Source organism: Hevea brasiliensis, chromosome 10 (genome assembly GCF_030052815.1).
Source record: "Hevea brasiliensis isolate MT/VB/25A 57/8 chromosome 10, ASM3005281v1, whole genome shotgun sequence".
Classification (NCBI taxonomy): domain Eukaryota; kingdom Viridiplantae; phylum Streptophyta; class Magnoliopsida; order Malpighiales; family Euphorbiaceae; genus Hevea; species Hevea brasiliensis.
Window position 1 is genome coordinate 12,043,497 of NC_079502.1, and position 16,322 is coordinate 12,059,818.

At 33.5% G+C, this 16,322-nt stretch overlaps 2 protein-coding genes across 2 annotated transcripts; one reads left to right on the top strand and one right to left on the bottom strand.

Moving 5' to 3' along the window:
* Nucleotides 1-8,185: 8,185 nt before the first annotated feature.
* LOC110661391 (OBERON-like protein) lies at nt 8,186-12,140 on the top strand. Its single transcript, XM_021820002.2, has 3 exons — nt 8,186-8,389; nt 9,192-10,347; nt 11,118-12,140. Exons 2-3 carry the CDS (start codon nt 9,210-9,212, stop codon nt 11,738-11,740), a joined length of 1,761 nt encoding a protein of 586 aa, XP_021675694.2. The 5' UTR covers nt 8,186-8,389; nt 9,192-9,209; the 3' UTR covers nt 11,741-12,140.
* A 207-nt stretch (nt 12,141-12,347) lies between these two features.
* On the bottom strand, nt 12,348-13,405 carry LOC110661392 (uncharacterized). The gene has a single exon (XM_021820004.2). It carries the CDS (start codon nt 13,152-13,154, stop codon nt 12,615-12,617), a length of 540 nt encoding a protein of 179 aa, XP_021675696.1. The 5' UTR covers nt 13,155-13,405; the 3' UTR covers nt 12,348-12,614.
* Nucleotides 13,406-16,322: the final 2,917 nt, after the last annotated feature.

The following is a 16,322-nucleotide window of genomic DNA, read 5'->3' on the forward strand; positions in this document are numbered from 1 at the left end:
AGCAATCTCAAGAAATTTGATGCTAAATCTTGTGAGAGAATATTTCTAGGTTATTTAACAAATAGCAAAGCATATAGGATTTTCAATAGAAAAACCTTGACCATGGAAGAATCAATCCATATACTTTTTGATGATGCTAACACTTTCTTGCAAAGGAAAGATTCTTATGATGATAAAAATGAGCAGATTCTAAATTCAAAGAATTCAAATAAAGATGAGCTTGATCCAAAATAACTAGTAGAGGATGATCAAAATGACAAAGAAGAAGAACTTCCTTGTTTCACAAATGTTGAAATTCAAGAAGACTTCCAACCAAATGTGGAAGAATTACAAATTGAGGAACCTCAACATCAAGATATTCCATAAGAATGGAGGTACCATAGAAATCATTCCAAAGATGACATTCTTGATAGTCCATCACAGAGAATGATGAGAAGAGCTCAACTTAGAAGATATTTTGGTAATGTTGCTTTTGTCTCTCAACTTGAACCCAAAACATATGATGATGCTCAAAATGATGAAAATTGGCTTTTTGCTATGCAAGAGAAATTAAATCAATTTGAAAGAAATAAAGTGTGGACATTTGTTCCTAAACCTAAAAAGCATTCTATTATTGGAACTAAATAGGTATTTAGGAATAAGATGGATGAAAAAGGACAAGTAATTAGAAATAAAGCTAGACTAGTAGCTCAAGGATACAACCAAGAGGAAGGTATTGATTTTGATGAAACCTTTGCTCCGGTTGCTAGAATTGAAACTATTAGAATGTTGTGTGCATTTGCATGTTTTAAGAATTTTATGCTTTATTAAATGGATGTTGAAAGTGCATTCTTAAATGGATATATTGATGAAGAAGTTTATGTGGCTCAACCTCCTGGTTTTGAAGACCCTCATTTTCCAAATCATGTTTATAAGCTTACTAAAGCTCTCTATGGTTTAAAGCAAGCTCCTAGAGCATGGTATGAGAGACTTAGTAAATTTTTGTTTCAAAATGATTTTAAAAAAGGAAAAGTGGATACTACCCTTTTCATTAAGAAACTAGGAAAAGACATGCTCATTGTGCAAATCTATGTAGATGATATTATTTTTGGTGCTACTAACCATTTCCTTTGTAAGAAATTTTCCAATATGATGAAAAGTGAATTTGAAATGAGTATGATGGGTAAACTTACTTTCTTCCTTGGATTGCAAATCAAATAAATGAAAGATGGAATTTTTATAAATCAGTCCAAATACATAAGGGATATGCTAAAGAAATTCAAAATGGAAGAAATGAAAAGCATTGGAACTCCCATGAGCTCAACAGTTAAATTAGAGAAAGTTGAAAAAGGCAAGGAGATAGATAATAAACTCTATAAAGGTATGATTGGTTCTTTACTCTACTTGACAGCATCCAGACCAGACATTTATTTTAATGTATGTTTATGTGTAAGATTTCAATCATGTCCAAAAGAATCTCATCTTGTAGCAATTAAAAGAATTTTTAAGTACCTCATTGGCACACACAACATTGGCTTGTGGTATCCAAAATATGAATCATTTGATCTTATTGGTTATAGTGATTCAAATTTTGCTGGTAGCATATTAGACAGAAAAAGCACTTCTGAAACTTATCAATTTCTAGGTCATGCATTAGTTTCATGGCACAGTAAAAAGCAAACTTCTGTTGCACTTTCTACAGCAGAAGCTGAATATATTACAGCTAGAAGTTGTGTTGCACAAATTTTGTGGATGAAACAATAGCTTGAAGATTTTGAAATTAAATTTGATCACATTTCCATAAGATGTGACAATACTAGTGCTATAAACTTATCAAAAAAATCCTGTCCAACACTCTAGAAGCAAGCATATTGAAATTAGACATTATTTTATTAGGAATCATGTTCAAAATGGTGATATTCAAATTAAATTTGTCCCTTCTGAAAAACAGCTTACTGATATTTTTACAAAGCCACTTAATGAGGAAACTTTTTGCAAAATAAGAAAAGAACTTGGTATGACTGATGCTTTTGCTCAACTTTTGATGCATACTCATGTTCCTATATGAAAATGAAGTGATATATGTTGGTTTGTGGTGTTAAAAATGTGTTCTGATATTTCTGGTGCAATTTGAAAATTTCTGGGTCTGAACTGACGTGAACAGTATTCTGTAGAATTTGATTGCAATGGCATACTAATCTGTTGGCTAATTTTCTTGTTTGCTAAGTGCTTTACCATTGCTCCTAATTCTTCATTGGCAAACTGGTAATCAAGTCTGATTGTACTAAAATTCTAAGATTATTCTTCTTTTCTGAGTGCCTATTCTGTATTTTTAAAAGGCATATTACTTAAATACCCCTTTATTTAAAGTAATGTCTCATTATGTGTTTAGAGGGCAAAATAGACTTTTTATATATTAATCTCTAGCACGGGACTCAAAAATTTGCGAAACCATCAGTCTTCTCTGCTTCTCCATTGGTACACGGTATCAATCACTCTGCAAAATCTCCATTTATGTCTTTTCAAGTTTAAATTTCAAAATCTTTCCCTTTTTCGACGCATCTCTTCTCGAAATCTGATTGAATGCATCTCCTCTCCATTGTTAACCCGTTTCACTCACAACCCTCTCAACCATCATCTCCCTTCGTCTTCTTAAAAATTTTCGAAACCCATTCGCTCTAAAACAAAGCTATCATTCTGCATTCTTCAAGACAGAAAATCCCTAAATCCTTCCTAATCATTCCCCGATATCTCTCTCACTTTGCTGAAGGAAATCATTCAAATTGATTCTCATTGGGTTAAAATTTTTTGACGCATTCTCTTTTGTCGTCATCGATTTTTGTTCTCTCTACAAGTATCAGGTATTGATTTCAAAACATTAGTGGATACGTGTTTTACATTTTTTTTTTTTTGTTTTGCTTTCGTCTCTCACTCTTGAAATTAGTTGATGGATTTTCTTATTTTAAGTATTCACATTACACCAAAATGCGCTATATGACAAAATCATGAATTTGTTATTGATTCTCAAAAACCTAATATTTCTTACTGTCAGTCCTAAAATTTTTGAATAATACATGACATTGCATCAAAAATGTGTTGATATACTTCTAATGGTTATACGTTGACTACTCACATTGTTCATTTTGTGAACCTAGCTTTCTCTATCCCTACTGCCAACTTTTTCTGATTTGGTCATGGCACGGTCAAAAGGAAAAGGCAAAGAAAAGGTCACCACACCCTCATCATCTTCAGATTCTACCAATGCCAGTGTCCCTGCATCACCTCCTCCACAGAGATAAGTTCCTCTGGTCATTGGAAAATCAAAAGAAAAGTCCATGAAGAGGACTAGTGAGCCTGTCCAAGAAAAAGGTTCTAAGAAGAAAAAGACTTTAAAAGCTCCAATTGTGCTTATGGAAAGGGTCATTCATGAACCAAGGTATATTCACTGGCCTGCTTTTAATGAAGTCTCTGTTCCTTTATAGTCTCTGTTTGAATATCAAAAATGGGACAGATTATGCTCTAATACTGAGGGAATATATGTGGATTTAGTTCAAGAATTCTACAAAAATTTGAGAGTTGATGATGCTGAAAGTGATGAATCTTTTAAGGTTAAAATGAAAGGAAAAGTTTATGAGGTGACAATAGAAAGGTTAGCCAGAGCCCTAGGCATCCCAAACAGTAGGAATAGAATTTGTTCTCACAAAGAAGTATTTGCTGTTGGAAGGTTCAATAAAAGAGATTTTGAGGCAGAAGTATTTAAAAGAGAAGTGAAAGATAAGACTAGCATCACCCATGCTCACCAACACATCAAAATCCTTCATAGCTTCATCACTTATGTGTTGAATCCTAAAACTGGTAGTCCAAACTATTTAAGCACACTTGATCTCTGCATAATTTGGCATATTGTGAATGAAATTGAGTTTAATCTTGCCTATTTTATGCTGAAGTAAATTATGAAATGGAAACCACCCTACAAACTACCCTATGACCATCCTCTTAATGGCCTATTTAGAGACTTTTGGGGATACCCCTGAAAACTGAGAAACTTAGAACAAATATGATCCCAATTACAAGTCAGCAGAAAGATGATGATAGCAGAAAACTAAGGTTTGAACAAGGTGTTAGTTCTAAGAATAGTGCAAGTGGTGCTTTTAATGTTGAAGAAATTCTGGTAGAAGTGAATAATTTAAGACAATTTGTTGAGATTGAATTTGGAGAAATACAAAAATTTAGATCTTTTCAAACTGTTCTTATAAATGCACTTGATTCTAAGATTGATGGAACTTTGATGTTGATGTATAAAATTGTGGAAGAACTATTCAAAATTAAAGTTCATTTGGGTCTTTCAAGCACTGAAGCTGGAGAAACCAGTAAAGCTGCTGCTACTGGTTCTATTCCACAAATAGAAAAAGAACAGGAAGAAGAAGAAGAAGAAGAAGAAGAAGAAGAAGAAGAAGAAGAAGAAGAAGAAGAAGAAGAAGAAGAAGAAGAAGAGGAAGATAAAGAAAGAGAAGAAAAAGAGGAAGAAGAAAAGGAAATAGAAGAAGAAGAAGAGGAAGAAGAAGAAAAGGAAGAAGAGGAAAAAGAAGAAACTAAATAAGAGGAAGAAGAATCTGATGATGATAATGGAAAAGGAGGCAGCAAAGAAGGAAATGGAGATGACATGAGTGACTCTGCTTCTGAACCTGAACCACAGACTCCTGCTCCTGTTGCACCTGCTAAAAGAAAGGCAAAAATAACTAAAGAGGAACAAAAAGGTAAGCAAAAAGAAGAAACTAGTAAACCATCTAGCAAAAAGGCTAAAACTAGGAAAAAGCCTACTGCAGAATCCAGTACTGCTGCTGCATCTGAATTAATTATTGGCCCTATTATTCCCTTAACACCTGGAACTGCAATGGCTGTCGAAATCCTTCAAACCTTGAGTGATAAACCTGTCAAGCCAAAAAAGGTGAAGATGGCTGCTCCGAGACAAATCAGAAGAAGCTCTAGGCTGAAAGGATAAATCCTCATACTGGATGTTTACTGATTTTATTTTGTCTGACAGTCTGTCTCTTTGTTTGCTACTCTGTTTGCTATTTTTAGTTTTCTAGACTTTAATTAGTTTGTTATATTATCTACTATTTTGACTATTTTGTTCACTGCACTTAAACTGAATTTTGGTTTATACACATGTGCATGTTTTCTCCCATGTTCTTTTGATGCTGACAAAAAGGGGGAGAAATGAATGAGTGAACTTTTTGATATAACTTGTGATTAATATATTGTTGATATAGCTTATGAAAATATATTTTGCATATTTAGTTAGTATTTCAGTCATGCTTAAAACTCCTTGTTACAGAAAATGCTTATGAATATTTCATTGAAATTATTAAAGGGGAGTTATCTGTTAATATGTGTTGATATAGGTACATACATAGGGGGAGTTATTCCCTCATATACATTCATACACATACTCACACTTGTCAATTCTTACATGGTGATTCAATTGAGTTTTGTGATCATCAAAAAGGGAGAGATTGTTGGCCCCATGAGCTCAAAGGAACATAGATTTTTATGATAACAAAACTCAACTAGAATCAAACTAACCTTGTTTTAAGTGTTGTGCTTCTCAAAGGATAAAGAAAAATATTCATGGAGTTGATAATGAACTTGGAATTTAAAGAAAGGTTGACATCCTAAGAACAACACAAGATGAATCAAAGACAAAGAAGAAAGAAAAAGTTACCTTCCAAAGCTACATTGAAGATCAAATTTAAAGGTACATATAGTATAGAAATTAGTTTTAACTTTCAAGATTGCTTGTGAAAAGAATTGAGGAGTAGAAGCCAATAATACTTATTTTTAATCCCTCAATTATTTTCTTTTAAATATCATCAATGGCCTAAAAGCATTTAGTTATGATTTGGTGTAAAGTTTTAAAGTTTTCAAAGTTATGCAGAAAAGTTTTCCTGGTATGCTAAATGGTTTGCTACTTATTTTGGTATACTAACTGATTTGCTACTTTTTCTGGTATGCTAACTGTCTCAACTCTGCAAACATCGTAGAAAAAAATAAAATAACGGCTATTTTCTTGAAATTTGAAATTGTAACGTTCAAATGAGTTCTCAAACGGTCAGAAATATTCCAAAGCTATAAATACACCTATCCTTGGCCATTTTGCACTCAATGAAAGTCTCTCTACTGTTCCTAACCTTTTAAGATCATTAAAGCTTTCATTCAAAGTGCTCAAATTATTTTTATTGCTCATCATTGGCTTACCTACTCATCTCTTCTTTATAGATTTAGTTGTATTGAGTGAGATTGAGTTTCAATCACTTTCTTATCATTTATGAGAGGTCATTCAAGCACCTATTGAAGCTTGATTATGAAAAGTATTTGGGATAACACTTGGTAGAAGTATGAAGCTACTTGTAAAAGCTTTGGTGAGAAGATTTGTAAAGGGCTTTTGTCTCTTGCCTTTAAAAGAGAATATTAGTGGAGTGAAGACTCAAAGTGGGATCTTTGAGAGAGTGGATGTAGGCTAGTTGAGCTGAACCACTATAAAAACTCAGTATTCAATTTTCTCAACCCTTACTCTTTACATTTATGCATTTTAATTTTCTGATTGAAGTGTTTTTGCTGAGATGAAAATTGATACTATTTACTATTAACTCTGCTGGAAACTGAGATAATTTGTTTACTATTAAATCTACTGATATCTGATATAATTTTTTTACTATTATATCTGCTGTCAATTAATATATTATGTTTATTGCTCTGTTTGCTGTGTTGTGATTTTATTCAGATTACTGAAATTCTTACTGAATACTAATATATCCTATTAGATCAGTATACTGAATGCTTACGAGCCAACTTATCAATTGAGCAGTATTGCACATATTTCACAGTAGAAAATTAGGTTGAACCAAGCTGTAATTTTTCAAAGGTTTTAAGCAAGAATCGAAAAATCATTTTTAAAGTCCAATTCACCCCCCTCTTAGACATATTTTGGGACATCAAGCTTAATGAATATGCAGTTGCCAAATTAGTAGTTGTTGGACATGATGGATGAATATGTTAGATTGGGAAAGAGAGGTTAAAAGAGAAGCTAAAATGAATGAGGCCAAGTTTATCTAGAAAAGAACATGACAACTTGTGTTAGAGACAGAAAAACCATAGATACGTCATGAAAGTGGAAAAAGGAAGTCCCATTTTCACAAAGAAGAATATGACCTAGCCATATTCTATGGCTAGATAATATGGCGTGGCCATGTTGAATTTTCAAAAGGAATTTCTTAGTCCAAAAGAGAACACAACATGGCTGTGTAATTCTAGAAGAAATACACCCATATTATGTTTCGAAACGAAACCCAAACAATCATGTCTGTTGGGATGAACAGACATGACTGTTAATGCGAATAGACATGACTATTAATGGAAATAGACATTGCTTTGCGAATTAATGCCATTTAAATTATTTTTAAATTGTCGTAACTAATTTTAATTCTATCCAAACAAGAGAAGTTGTTCAAATTTGATTATTAACTTTTCTTTTCTTTAAAATTCTCTCAAATAGCAGTTCATACATAAGTTTTTTAAATTAGTATGCAAATTTTGTTAGTTGTAAATTATTAACTTTTATTGTATTCTAAAGTATTTGTCTCAAGTTTATAACAATTAATATAAGTAATTAATACCTTAAAAAATAATAATTTTTTACCAATGAAATCTCACTATCATAATAATAATTTATAAGCATGGGGTGAGAAGATAAATTTTTAGATAGATTCGATGTACATGTGTCATCTCTTATAATTATGTGGGATATACTCTCTATATTATAAAAATTATCTACTTTTTTATAAAAGAGATAATACTATTTTTTAATACTTTTAATATATCTCATAATTAGCCAGAGTGAGAAACCCTAAATAATATGAAGTTGTATCCCGGTGAATAAGTTTGAATTAGTTCCATTATAAAACCAACCCAAATGTAAAAAGCATACCTAAAGTCAAATATCCCCACAAACAAAAATGAAAAATAAAAGTTAAAACGACCGAGTTTTGACCCCTTCAGCAATTTCTGTAGCAGGTCAAGCAATTGTACAACATTACAAAAAAAGAAGAGACGTAAACGCGCTATTCTTTTCCGGTCAACACAGAGCACACCACCTGCCGAGCCGGTCATTTCATCGTTGAAAATTAAAAAGAAAAAAAAATTCTCAACCGTCTTCTTACAATTCCTTTGTCCACCCATGTCCCTGGTGGAGTCGTGGGTGTTTCACTCTCAGGCCTTGACGCCCAGGGTCAAAATGGTAAAAATATATTCTCAGTGATCCCAAAATCGAAATTTGGCCTCTTTTCTTCTCTCTGCTTATTCTCTGTTCTTCTCCTTCCGTCGATCCATCCTCTTAGTTCGATTTTCTCAGGTAAGCTTTCTCTCTTTCAATCACCCCGTGTTCTGTTTGGTTTCTGAGAAAACAGAGGAAAATTAGAAGAACAGTTGTCCTTCTTTTTTTCTTTTTGTTAGTTTTACTGTTTTTGGGGTTTGAGTAATGTGTTGGAAATGCTAAGTTTAGCTAAATGATCTTAATTAGATCTCACCTTACTTAGATGGTTAATTTTTGGAAACGGCCTTGGATTTCCGGGAAGTTTTTACTATTTCTTTCCTTGCAATTTCTTTCTCAGTATCCAAACAGATCTTCCGTGTTGATATGTGCTTATATGTACTCTCTATGTGATCTACTGCTGCTGTATTTTTGGTAAATTTTAATGTTTGAAGTGTTTTTCCCCTTTTTTCTTTTAGTATTTCTTTTGATTGATGATGCTATCACATGTATGTGTTGTAATATATGAGTAGTACCTGATCTAGTCCCTATATATATTATTATTGTGTTTCACTTGGAATTTAAAGTTGAATTATGCGGTTTTGGACATGATTATCAACTGCAATTAATTATTTATAAACTAATAAATACCTTAAAAAGTATCATAAGAATAATAATTTAACAAAACTTTTGCTGGAGAGATGAATCAGATTTTTTTTTTTTTTTTAGTGGTGAGGGACTACATGGAAGAAAACTTAATATTATCATTGTTTTGAGCAGATTATTCTCTCTTTTGTTTAACTGATTTTCTATTTCATTGGAATCTGTAGCTTTTCTTTTATTCTTTCTTTTGGTTGGTAATGTTATATTGCTGATTGTTGAAGTCCATTTGGCTCAATGACAGATTAAGCAACATTGGTTGATGGGTACATCATCTGGTTCTAACATCCACCACCAGCCTTCAACAAAAATGTTGCCTCCACGTCAGCAACCCCGCCCTGGAGGACTACAGACTTCCCTGTCCCTAGTCTCTTCAGATCCTCACCTGTCTCCTGATGCTCAAGAACTCAGATCAAACTCGGATAATATCCATGAGTCCCCTAGTGAGAGTGCTAGTTCTAGAGAAACTTGGCCTACTGCTGATGCTGTAATGGCCAAGAAGATGGAGAATGGAAAAACAGAAAATGATTGCCCTGAACAGTCCGTCATTCACCGTGTTTCTAGTGCTGATAAGATATCTCTTCGTGACATAGCAAGAGAACGAGTTGATATTATTTCTGAAAAGATGCATCATTTGCCTGATGAGTTTCTAGAAGAGCTAAAGAATGGGCTCCGAGTTATACTAGAAGGAACTGGTGGTTCACAGCATAGAGAGGAATTTTCGATTCTGCAGAGGTCTGTTCAGGTTAGATCTGATTTGACCGCGAAGACATTAATTAGAGCACACCGGGTGCAGCTTGAAATCCTTGTTGCAATAAATACTGGAATTCAAGCATTTTTGCATCCAAGTATTAGTCTTTCTCAAACATCCCTCATTGAGGTCTTTGTTTTCAAGAGATGCAGAAACATAGCATGCCAAAATCAACTTCCAGCTGCTGATTGTACTTGTGAAATATGTTCCAACAGGAAAGGTTTTTGCAATCTGTGCATGTGTGTGATCTGTAACAAGTTTGATTTTGAAGTCAATACTTGTCGTTGGATTGGGTGCGATCTATGTTCTCATTGGACTCACACTGATTGTGCTATTCGTGATGGACAAATTTCTATGGGCCCTTCTGTAAAGAGTGGATCTGGCCCAGCTGAAATGCTTTTTCGATGCCGGGCCTGCAATCGAACATCTGAACTCCTAGGGTGGGTGAAAGATGTTTTTCAACATTGTGCACCAGCATGGGATCGAGAGGCTTTAATGAGAGAACTTGATTTTGTCAGTAGAATCTTCCGAGGAAGTGAAGACAACAGAGGCAGGAAACTTTTTTGGAAATGTGAGGAACTTATTGATAAAATGAAGGGTGGAATTCCAGAGTCAACAGCCTGCAAAGTAATTCTTATATTTTTTGCAGGTACATATTTTGCAAATCATCATATTATTGAAGAGTATTGGCTGGTGAAATTAAATAATAAGCATGATTGCAAGAGCTTTTAGTTTGTATTTCCTAGCATAGGCTCTTTGTTTCACATTGATATTTAGTTACTGATAGGGTTTTTCACTGATGTGTTTGTCAAAATAATATTTCAATTTTTTGTGCTCTAAAGTTTTCCTTTCTTGTTTTTCCTTTTTCTCCTGTGCTCTATATTCTATGTCAAATTTGAGAATCACTTGATTGTCAAGGTAGCAATAATGTTCACAAGGGGAGGGATAATTGTTGCATTCTCTGGCTACGAATGAGGGCCTTTAATTTTTTTTTTTTTTTCTAAGTTTTAATTTCTTGGTTTCACTTGTTGTAAAAGTGAATGTCTCACTTTGATGAGAATTTGACTGGTTCATGTTAGTTCTGAGTCAGCATCATAGCAGTTTAGTGTTTCACTGTGTCCTTAAATTCTTGGTTCTGACTGCTCGACGAGGTTTGAGGCTGTGAGCATATTTATGCCTGAACCATTCTCTAATACTTCTAAAAGTTTCATTTTCACTCTGCATTTTTTGAGGTATAGGCTCTGCTTTGTCACATCTTTTGTTATGGTCCTACAAGAACTTATGCATATTGGTTTATGTATATTTAATCGTGCTTAGTAGACAGCACCTAAATGAATAGCTGCTGATCTGAATTGTTGGATTATATAAATTAAGTTATTTGTTCTGATTCCATAACCTTTTTTTTTTTTTTTTTTGAAGAACTTGAGGTAGACTCTCCTAAGAGCTTGGAAAATGGGGAGGGTGGAAGGCTAATAGCTCCACAGGAGGCATGTAACCGAATTGCTGAAGTGGTACAAGAGGCTACAAGGAAGATGGAGTTGGTGGCTGATGAGAAGATGAGAATGTTTAAGAAAGCCCGCATGGCTCTTGAGGCTTGTGACCGTGAACTGGAGGAGAAGGCCAAAGAAGTGACAGAACTAAAGCTAGACAGGCAAAAGAAGAAGATACAGATAGAAGAGCTGGAGAGAATTGTGAGGCTTAAGCAGGCAGAGGCTGATATGTTCCAGCTCAAGGCAAATGAGGCAAAACGAGAGGCTGAGAGGCTGCAGAGAATTGCTCTTGCTAAGACTGACAAATCAGAAGAAGAATACGCCAGCAGCTACCTCAAACTTCGTTTAAGTGAAGCAGAAGCTGAGAAGCAGTATCTTTTTGAGAAAATTAAGCTGCAGGAGAGTTCACATGCATCACAAAGCAGCGGTGGGGTTGACGCTTCTCAGGTGTTGACATATTCCAAAATTCATGACCTGCTTGATGGCTACAATGGCCCCCCAAAGTCAGAATTGCAGCCAAATGAGCGCCATCATTTCAGGACAAATCCCTGAGGAAATGCTTTCTGATTTGTTATAATATTAACCATGTCATTTAGGATCGTCACTCTGTTTCTGAACAAGAGTGAATGAAATGCTAGTTGGTTTCATTTTATTCATCTTTTCAGGCAGCAGCGTCACTATTTCTAGGAATTAAAAAGCTAAAGCTAAGGTGTAAGTTATTATTTTTATAATTTTTCTGCATAAAGTTGTATTATGCATTTATAGTTTTTGCCTATTTACAGTTAAATTGTACTCGTGCATATACAAATTAGACTGGCAGATGTTCCTGTGGATGTGCAGTTGCACCTCTTGTCCATGTGTAAGGTTTTAAGTTTGAACAAACACAATGGTGGTAGCTTGTGTGTAAAATGTGCTGTTGACATTCTCAATTTTACTTGCTTTTTTTGGCTTCCCCCCTTTTCCTTTTGTGTTGAGTTGTCTGAAAACAAGTGCTACAACTTTCGTAATTTTCTTTTGGTTGAATTATCTTGAGATCCCTGAGTGCCGTTATAAATGTTCCTGGATTTTGACAATTGCATTTAAAAGATGGTATACTTTAGAATGGACAAGGGCCATAATTCATTAGCCACCTCTTATGACCAAGCAAAATCAGAAGAAGAATCAGAAAATGCATATCTAGCAATAGCATTACCAAGCTTATTAGCGTCACAGGGAACATAAGAGAGAAATACAGCAATGGTAGCCCCAATTGAGACTAGTTTGTGAAAGGACATTTTATCATAGAACTTACAAGCAGGTTATAACTCTCAACTAGAAGATGAGAAAATTGCAGGTCCTTATCCAAGAGAATTGCAGAAGCCTCAGCTAATTCCACCGAGAAATTTACCCAAGATGAAGCCGATATGAACAAATGGAGGTCTCCTTTTCAGTGCAATGCAGGTCTCCTTTTCACATGAACAAATGAAGATTTTATAGGATAAGAATCAGCACTATCAAATGTCATTGAAGTGCTGATTCCATGGCACGTTATCAGAGAGTTGAGGCATACATTTGGAGTGACAACTCTTGCATTGTTCACGAACAGACCTAATCTTCCACTGTTGGTAATCCTGAGCATCTTGTTGGGTACGCTTGAAGGAACCAGAGTTCCATTGGGAAAATGTAACAAGTGACTGAGGAGCAGTTCACTTGGGATTGAGTGACTGAGAATGAAATCTTGGAGATTGTCCAGCTTCAAAGCAACTTTTGACAGTTCCTCGTCATTGGGCATCAAGAAAGTTATTTGCCCTTCATGCAGCGAGTTGGGTGCACTGTTTAGGATCTTCAGGAGGATTACAAATCCATAGTAAAATGATGTTCTCATGTCATCCATGGCTACCTGCAGATCAGTTTGGTTTAATGGATTACTGGGTTGAGATTCTCCAACACCAAAGAGTGGAAGGAGAATGAGAAACAAGAGAGCCATTGGGAGTGATTTGGTCTGGTGTAACCAGAAGGAGAGATCCCGCTGTTATTCTTGTGCTCTTGAGAAGGTTTACATGAGTTCTGTTTTCAGGGTTAGTTGGTGGGTTGTTTGTGCATGAAGAAATTGTACATCATCAAATGTGAAATTGACTCAACATTGAATGTCAATTGTCTAATGACTTGGCATAAGCTCAATTTTTTATGAAGATTAAATTATAGAAAAAAAGTTCATTACAACAGAAAATCAAATAAAATTTAAAATATAAAATTATTATCCATATCAATTTGATAAAAGGAAATAGTTTTAGATATAAAATTAGGTAGTCCTCGCCTCTTAAACTAACTTTTGAATAAGTTAAATCTTTTTTTTTTATATGATAATAGAATTTATCCTTATTTTGATGTTATCTCACTCACAGGTGTTCATGTTCATCCTTCAAATGTTTATGCATGAGCACGAAGAAATATGTTGTCCCGCGTTAATTTGAGAGGAGTCGAATAGTCCTTCCACTTTTAGGTAACTTTTGGGTGTGATTTAGATTTAATATATTTTCTCCACACAAATAAAAATAAAATAAAATCTCGTATCAAAAACTACATTTGATTGGGGCCAACCAAAGATGACCCAAGTCCAGTCCACAAGTATTTCATCTTAATATCTGATTCTGATAGAAAATCCAAGAAATTGCAAGCTGGAAAAGAAAACACCTTTGATCACATCATCAACAACAACAACAGATCAAGGACAAAACAGAATATATATATATATATATATATATATATATATATATATATATAATCCTTTGGACCTTTGAAATGAAATATGCATTTACTTGACCAGAGAATCGTAGTTTAGCTGCAGCTTCAGGACAGAATAGCAGATTATATGATCGTTTTTCAATCTTTTTCCTTTTGTTGTTTATCATTTTAAAAGGCCTGTAACCATACTTACACATCCATCTGTGATCATCTTCTTCTTCTTCTTCTGTTTCTCTATTCAAACCAATTAAATTTTAGTTTCAAATAATTTATTTTTTTATTTTGTTTTTGAACCTTTTTTTTTAATGTTATTTATTCTATTAGGCACACTATCATCCATCATTGAGTTGTTGAAATGGTCTAAACCAAATATCATATCATTTCAATTCATCAACTTTTATATTATGAAATATAGATTCGGTCCCTGAATTACTAATTTAATAACTTTATTTTATTTAAATTTATATAATATTTTAAAAATACGAATAGAAATAACAAGTAAAATTACAAAAAAAATTCAAAAACTATTCTACATTTCATTTTTATTAATTTTTTACCTTTATTCTAAAAAAATTTTCCATTATAATTCTTCTTTTCCACTAACTTATTTTATGTACCAATGAGCTTTAACTCAGTCAACCAATTTTTTTGGTGTGATTGAAAGGTTTGTTTCATAAAAACTCGCCTCAATGAGATAGCACTCGGAGGAGGTATATACCTCTCCAATGGTCACTAAGAATCATTAAATACCAATAATACAAATATATTAATGGGCCAAAAAGCATTGGTACGATAAAGCCTGGAGGTTGTATTTGTTACTTGCATCATGATCGCCATTACAGGGTAGCAAAGTACCCGTTAAACTATATATATACAGGAGACAAACTCTACACAACAATCTGCAAAATTAGGGCACCATAGTTTAAACCAGTGCCATAACAATACTTGACACTCTCCTAATGAGTTAAAGGTCAGTATATAAGACTTCTCTTCCTGGAGGTAAAACATTCCACCCTATATATTCTTTTTTCTTACTACTCTTGTTAGCTTTCAGTTTACATTCACCTTTTCATCTGCTAAATTAAGCATCGGAGTGCCAAGAGGGAAACACACTTCGACCCTCTAACCTCTTTGTTGTTTTGTAGAAAAAGGGCTTGTGAACTCTTTGACCACTCGGATACTTGTTGGATAAGCCTCGTGACTGCTCATACATTATACGCTCATGCCCATATACTCTAGAACATAACCTTTGGCACTACGCCACACATCAACTATCCAAGATATAACTCGTATCACTAGATGTCGAATAGATTTGGATGGTGGGAAATTTTAGAGGGAACTCTAAAATTTCAATTAACTTAACCTTGGTTGATCTTTAAATTAAATAAAATTTAATGGTCAAAAGATGGACACTCAAGTTAAATCTGAAAATTAATTAAATTTTTTAATCTCGTTTATTTGAACAAATAACTATGCAACCATAGATATTTGTCTCTATTAAAAGTAACCAAATAATTATTATTACCAATAGTTGTGTATATCTATACATTCAAAATGGTGTAAAGGCTTTATAAATATTAGTTTTAACAATATATATATATATATATATATATATATATATATATATATATATATATATATATATATATATATATATATATATTACTTTTCTCTTCTACCTCTTCTTCTTTTATGCATACAATTAACATATTTGTCTTTAATAACTGGGGTATAATTTGCTTAAAGAAAGTATCAAAATGATCAAAGCCTATTTGTTTTTTCAAACAAAATGAAAATAATTATTACCATTACTTATTTGGAAACTATCACTTGAGTTTTAACAAGTATACAATTAGTGTCAAACATTTGAGCCTTGAGGATAGACACTCCAACGATGGAAACGTATTGGGTTGTAAGACCTAATAGTGTATCTAACTATATTTTATAGAAAGGAATAAATTTTAAACATAGTGTGATAAAGGCCTAGTTTAGCTTGTCCTATAGTAGAAGGTATATCACTCATTTATAAATGTGTATTTATTCTCATAATTTATATATATATATATATATATATATATATATATATATATATATATATATAAAAGGATAATGTGATTAAAGAAATAAGATTACTTGCAAAGGAGTGTTCCACTCCCAAGAGTAATAAACGAGGATGACTTGTATGAGAGAGCATGATGGTGTATTAGTGAAACTTTTAGAATATTATCATTAGAATAGTTTGTATAATGTGTGGGAATGATGCTAGTTATCATTAGAGATAAGTTAGGATATGACAGAATTGTAAGATGAAGGATAAAGAATTGTGAAAAGTTAAAGGTAAGTTGAAATATCTAAGATAAAGTGATGGTGAGATTGAGGTATTGTGGTGATCATGAAGCGAATCGCAGAG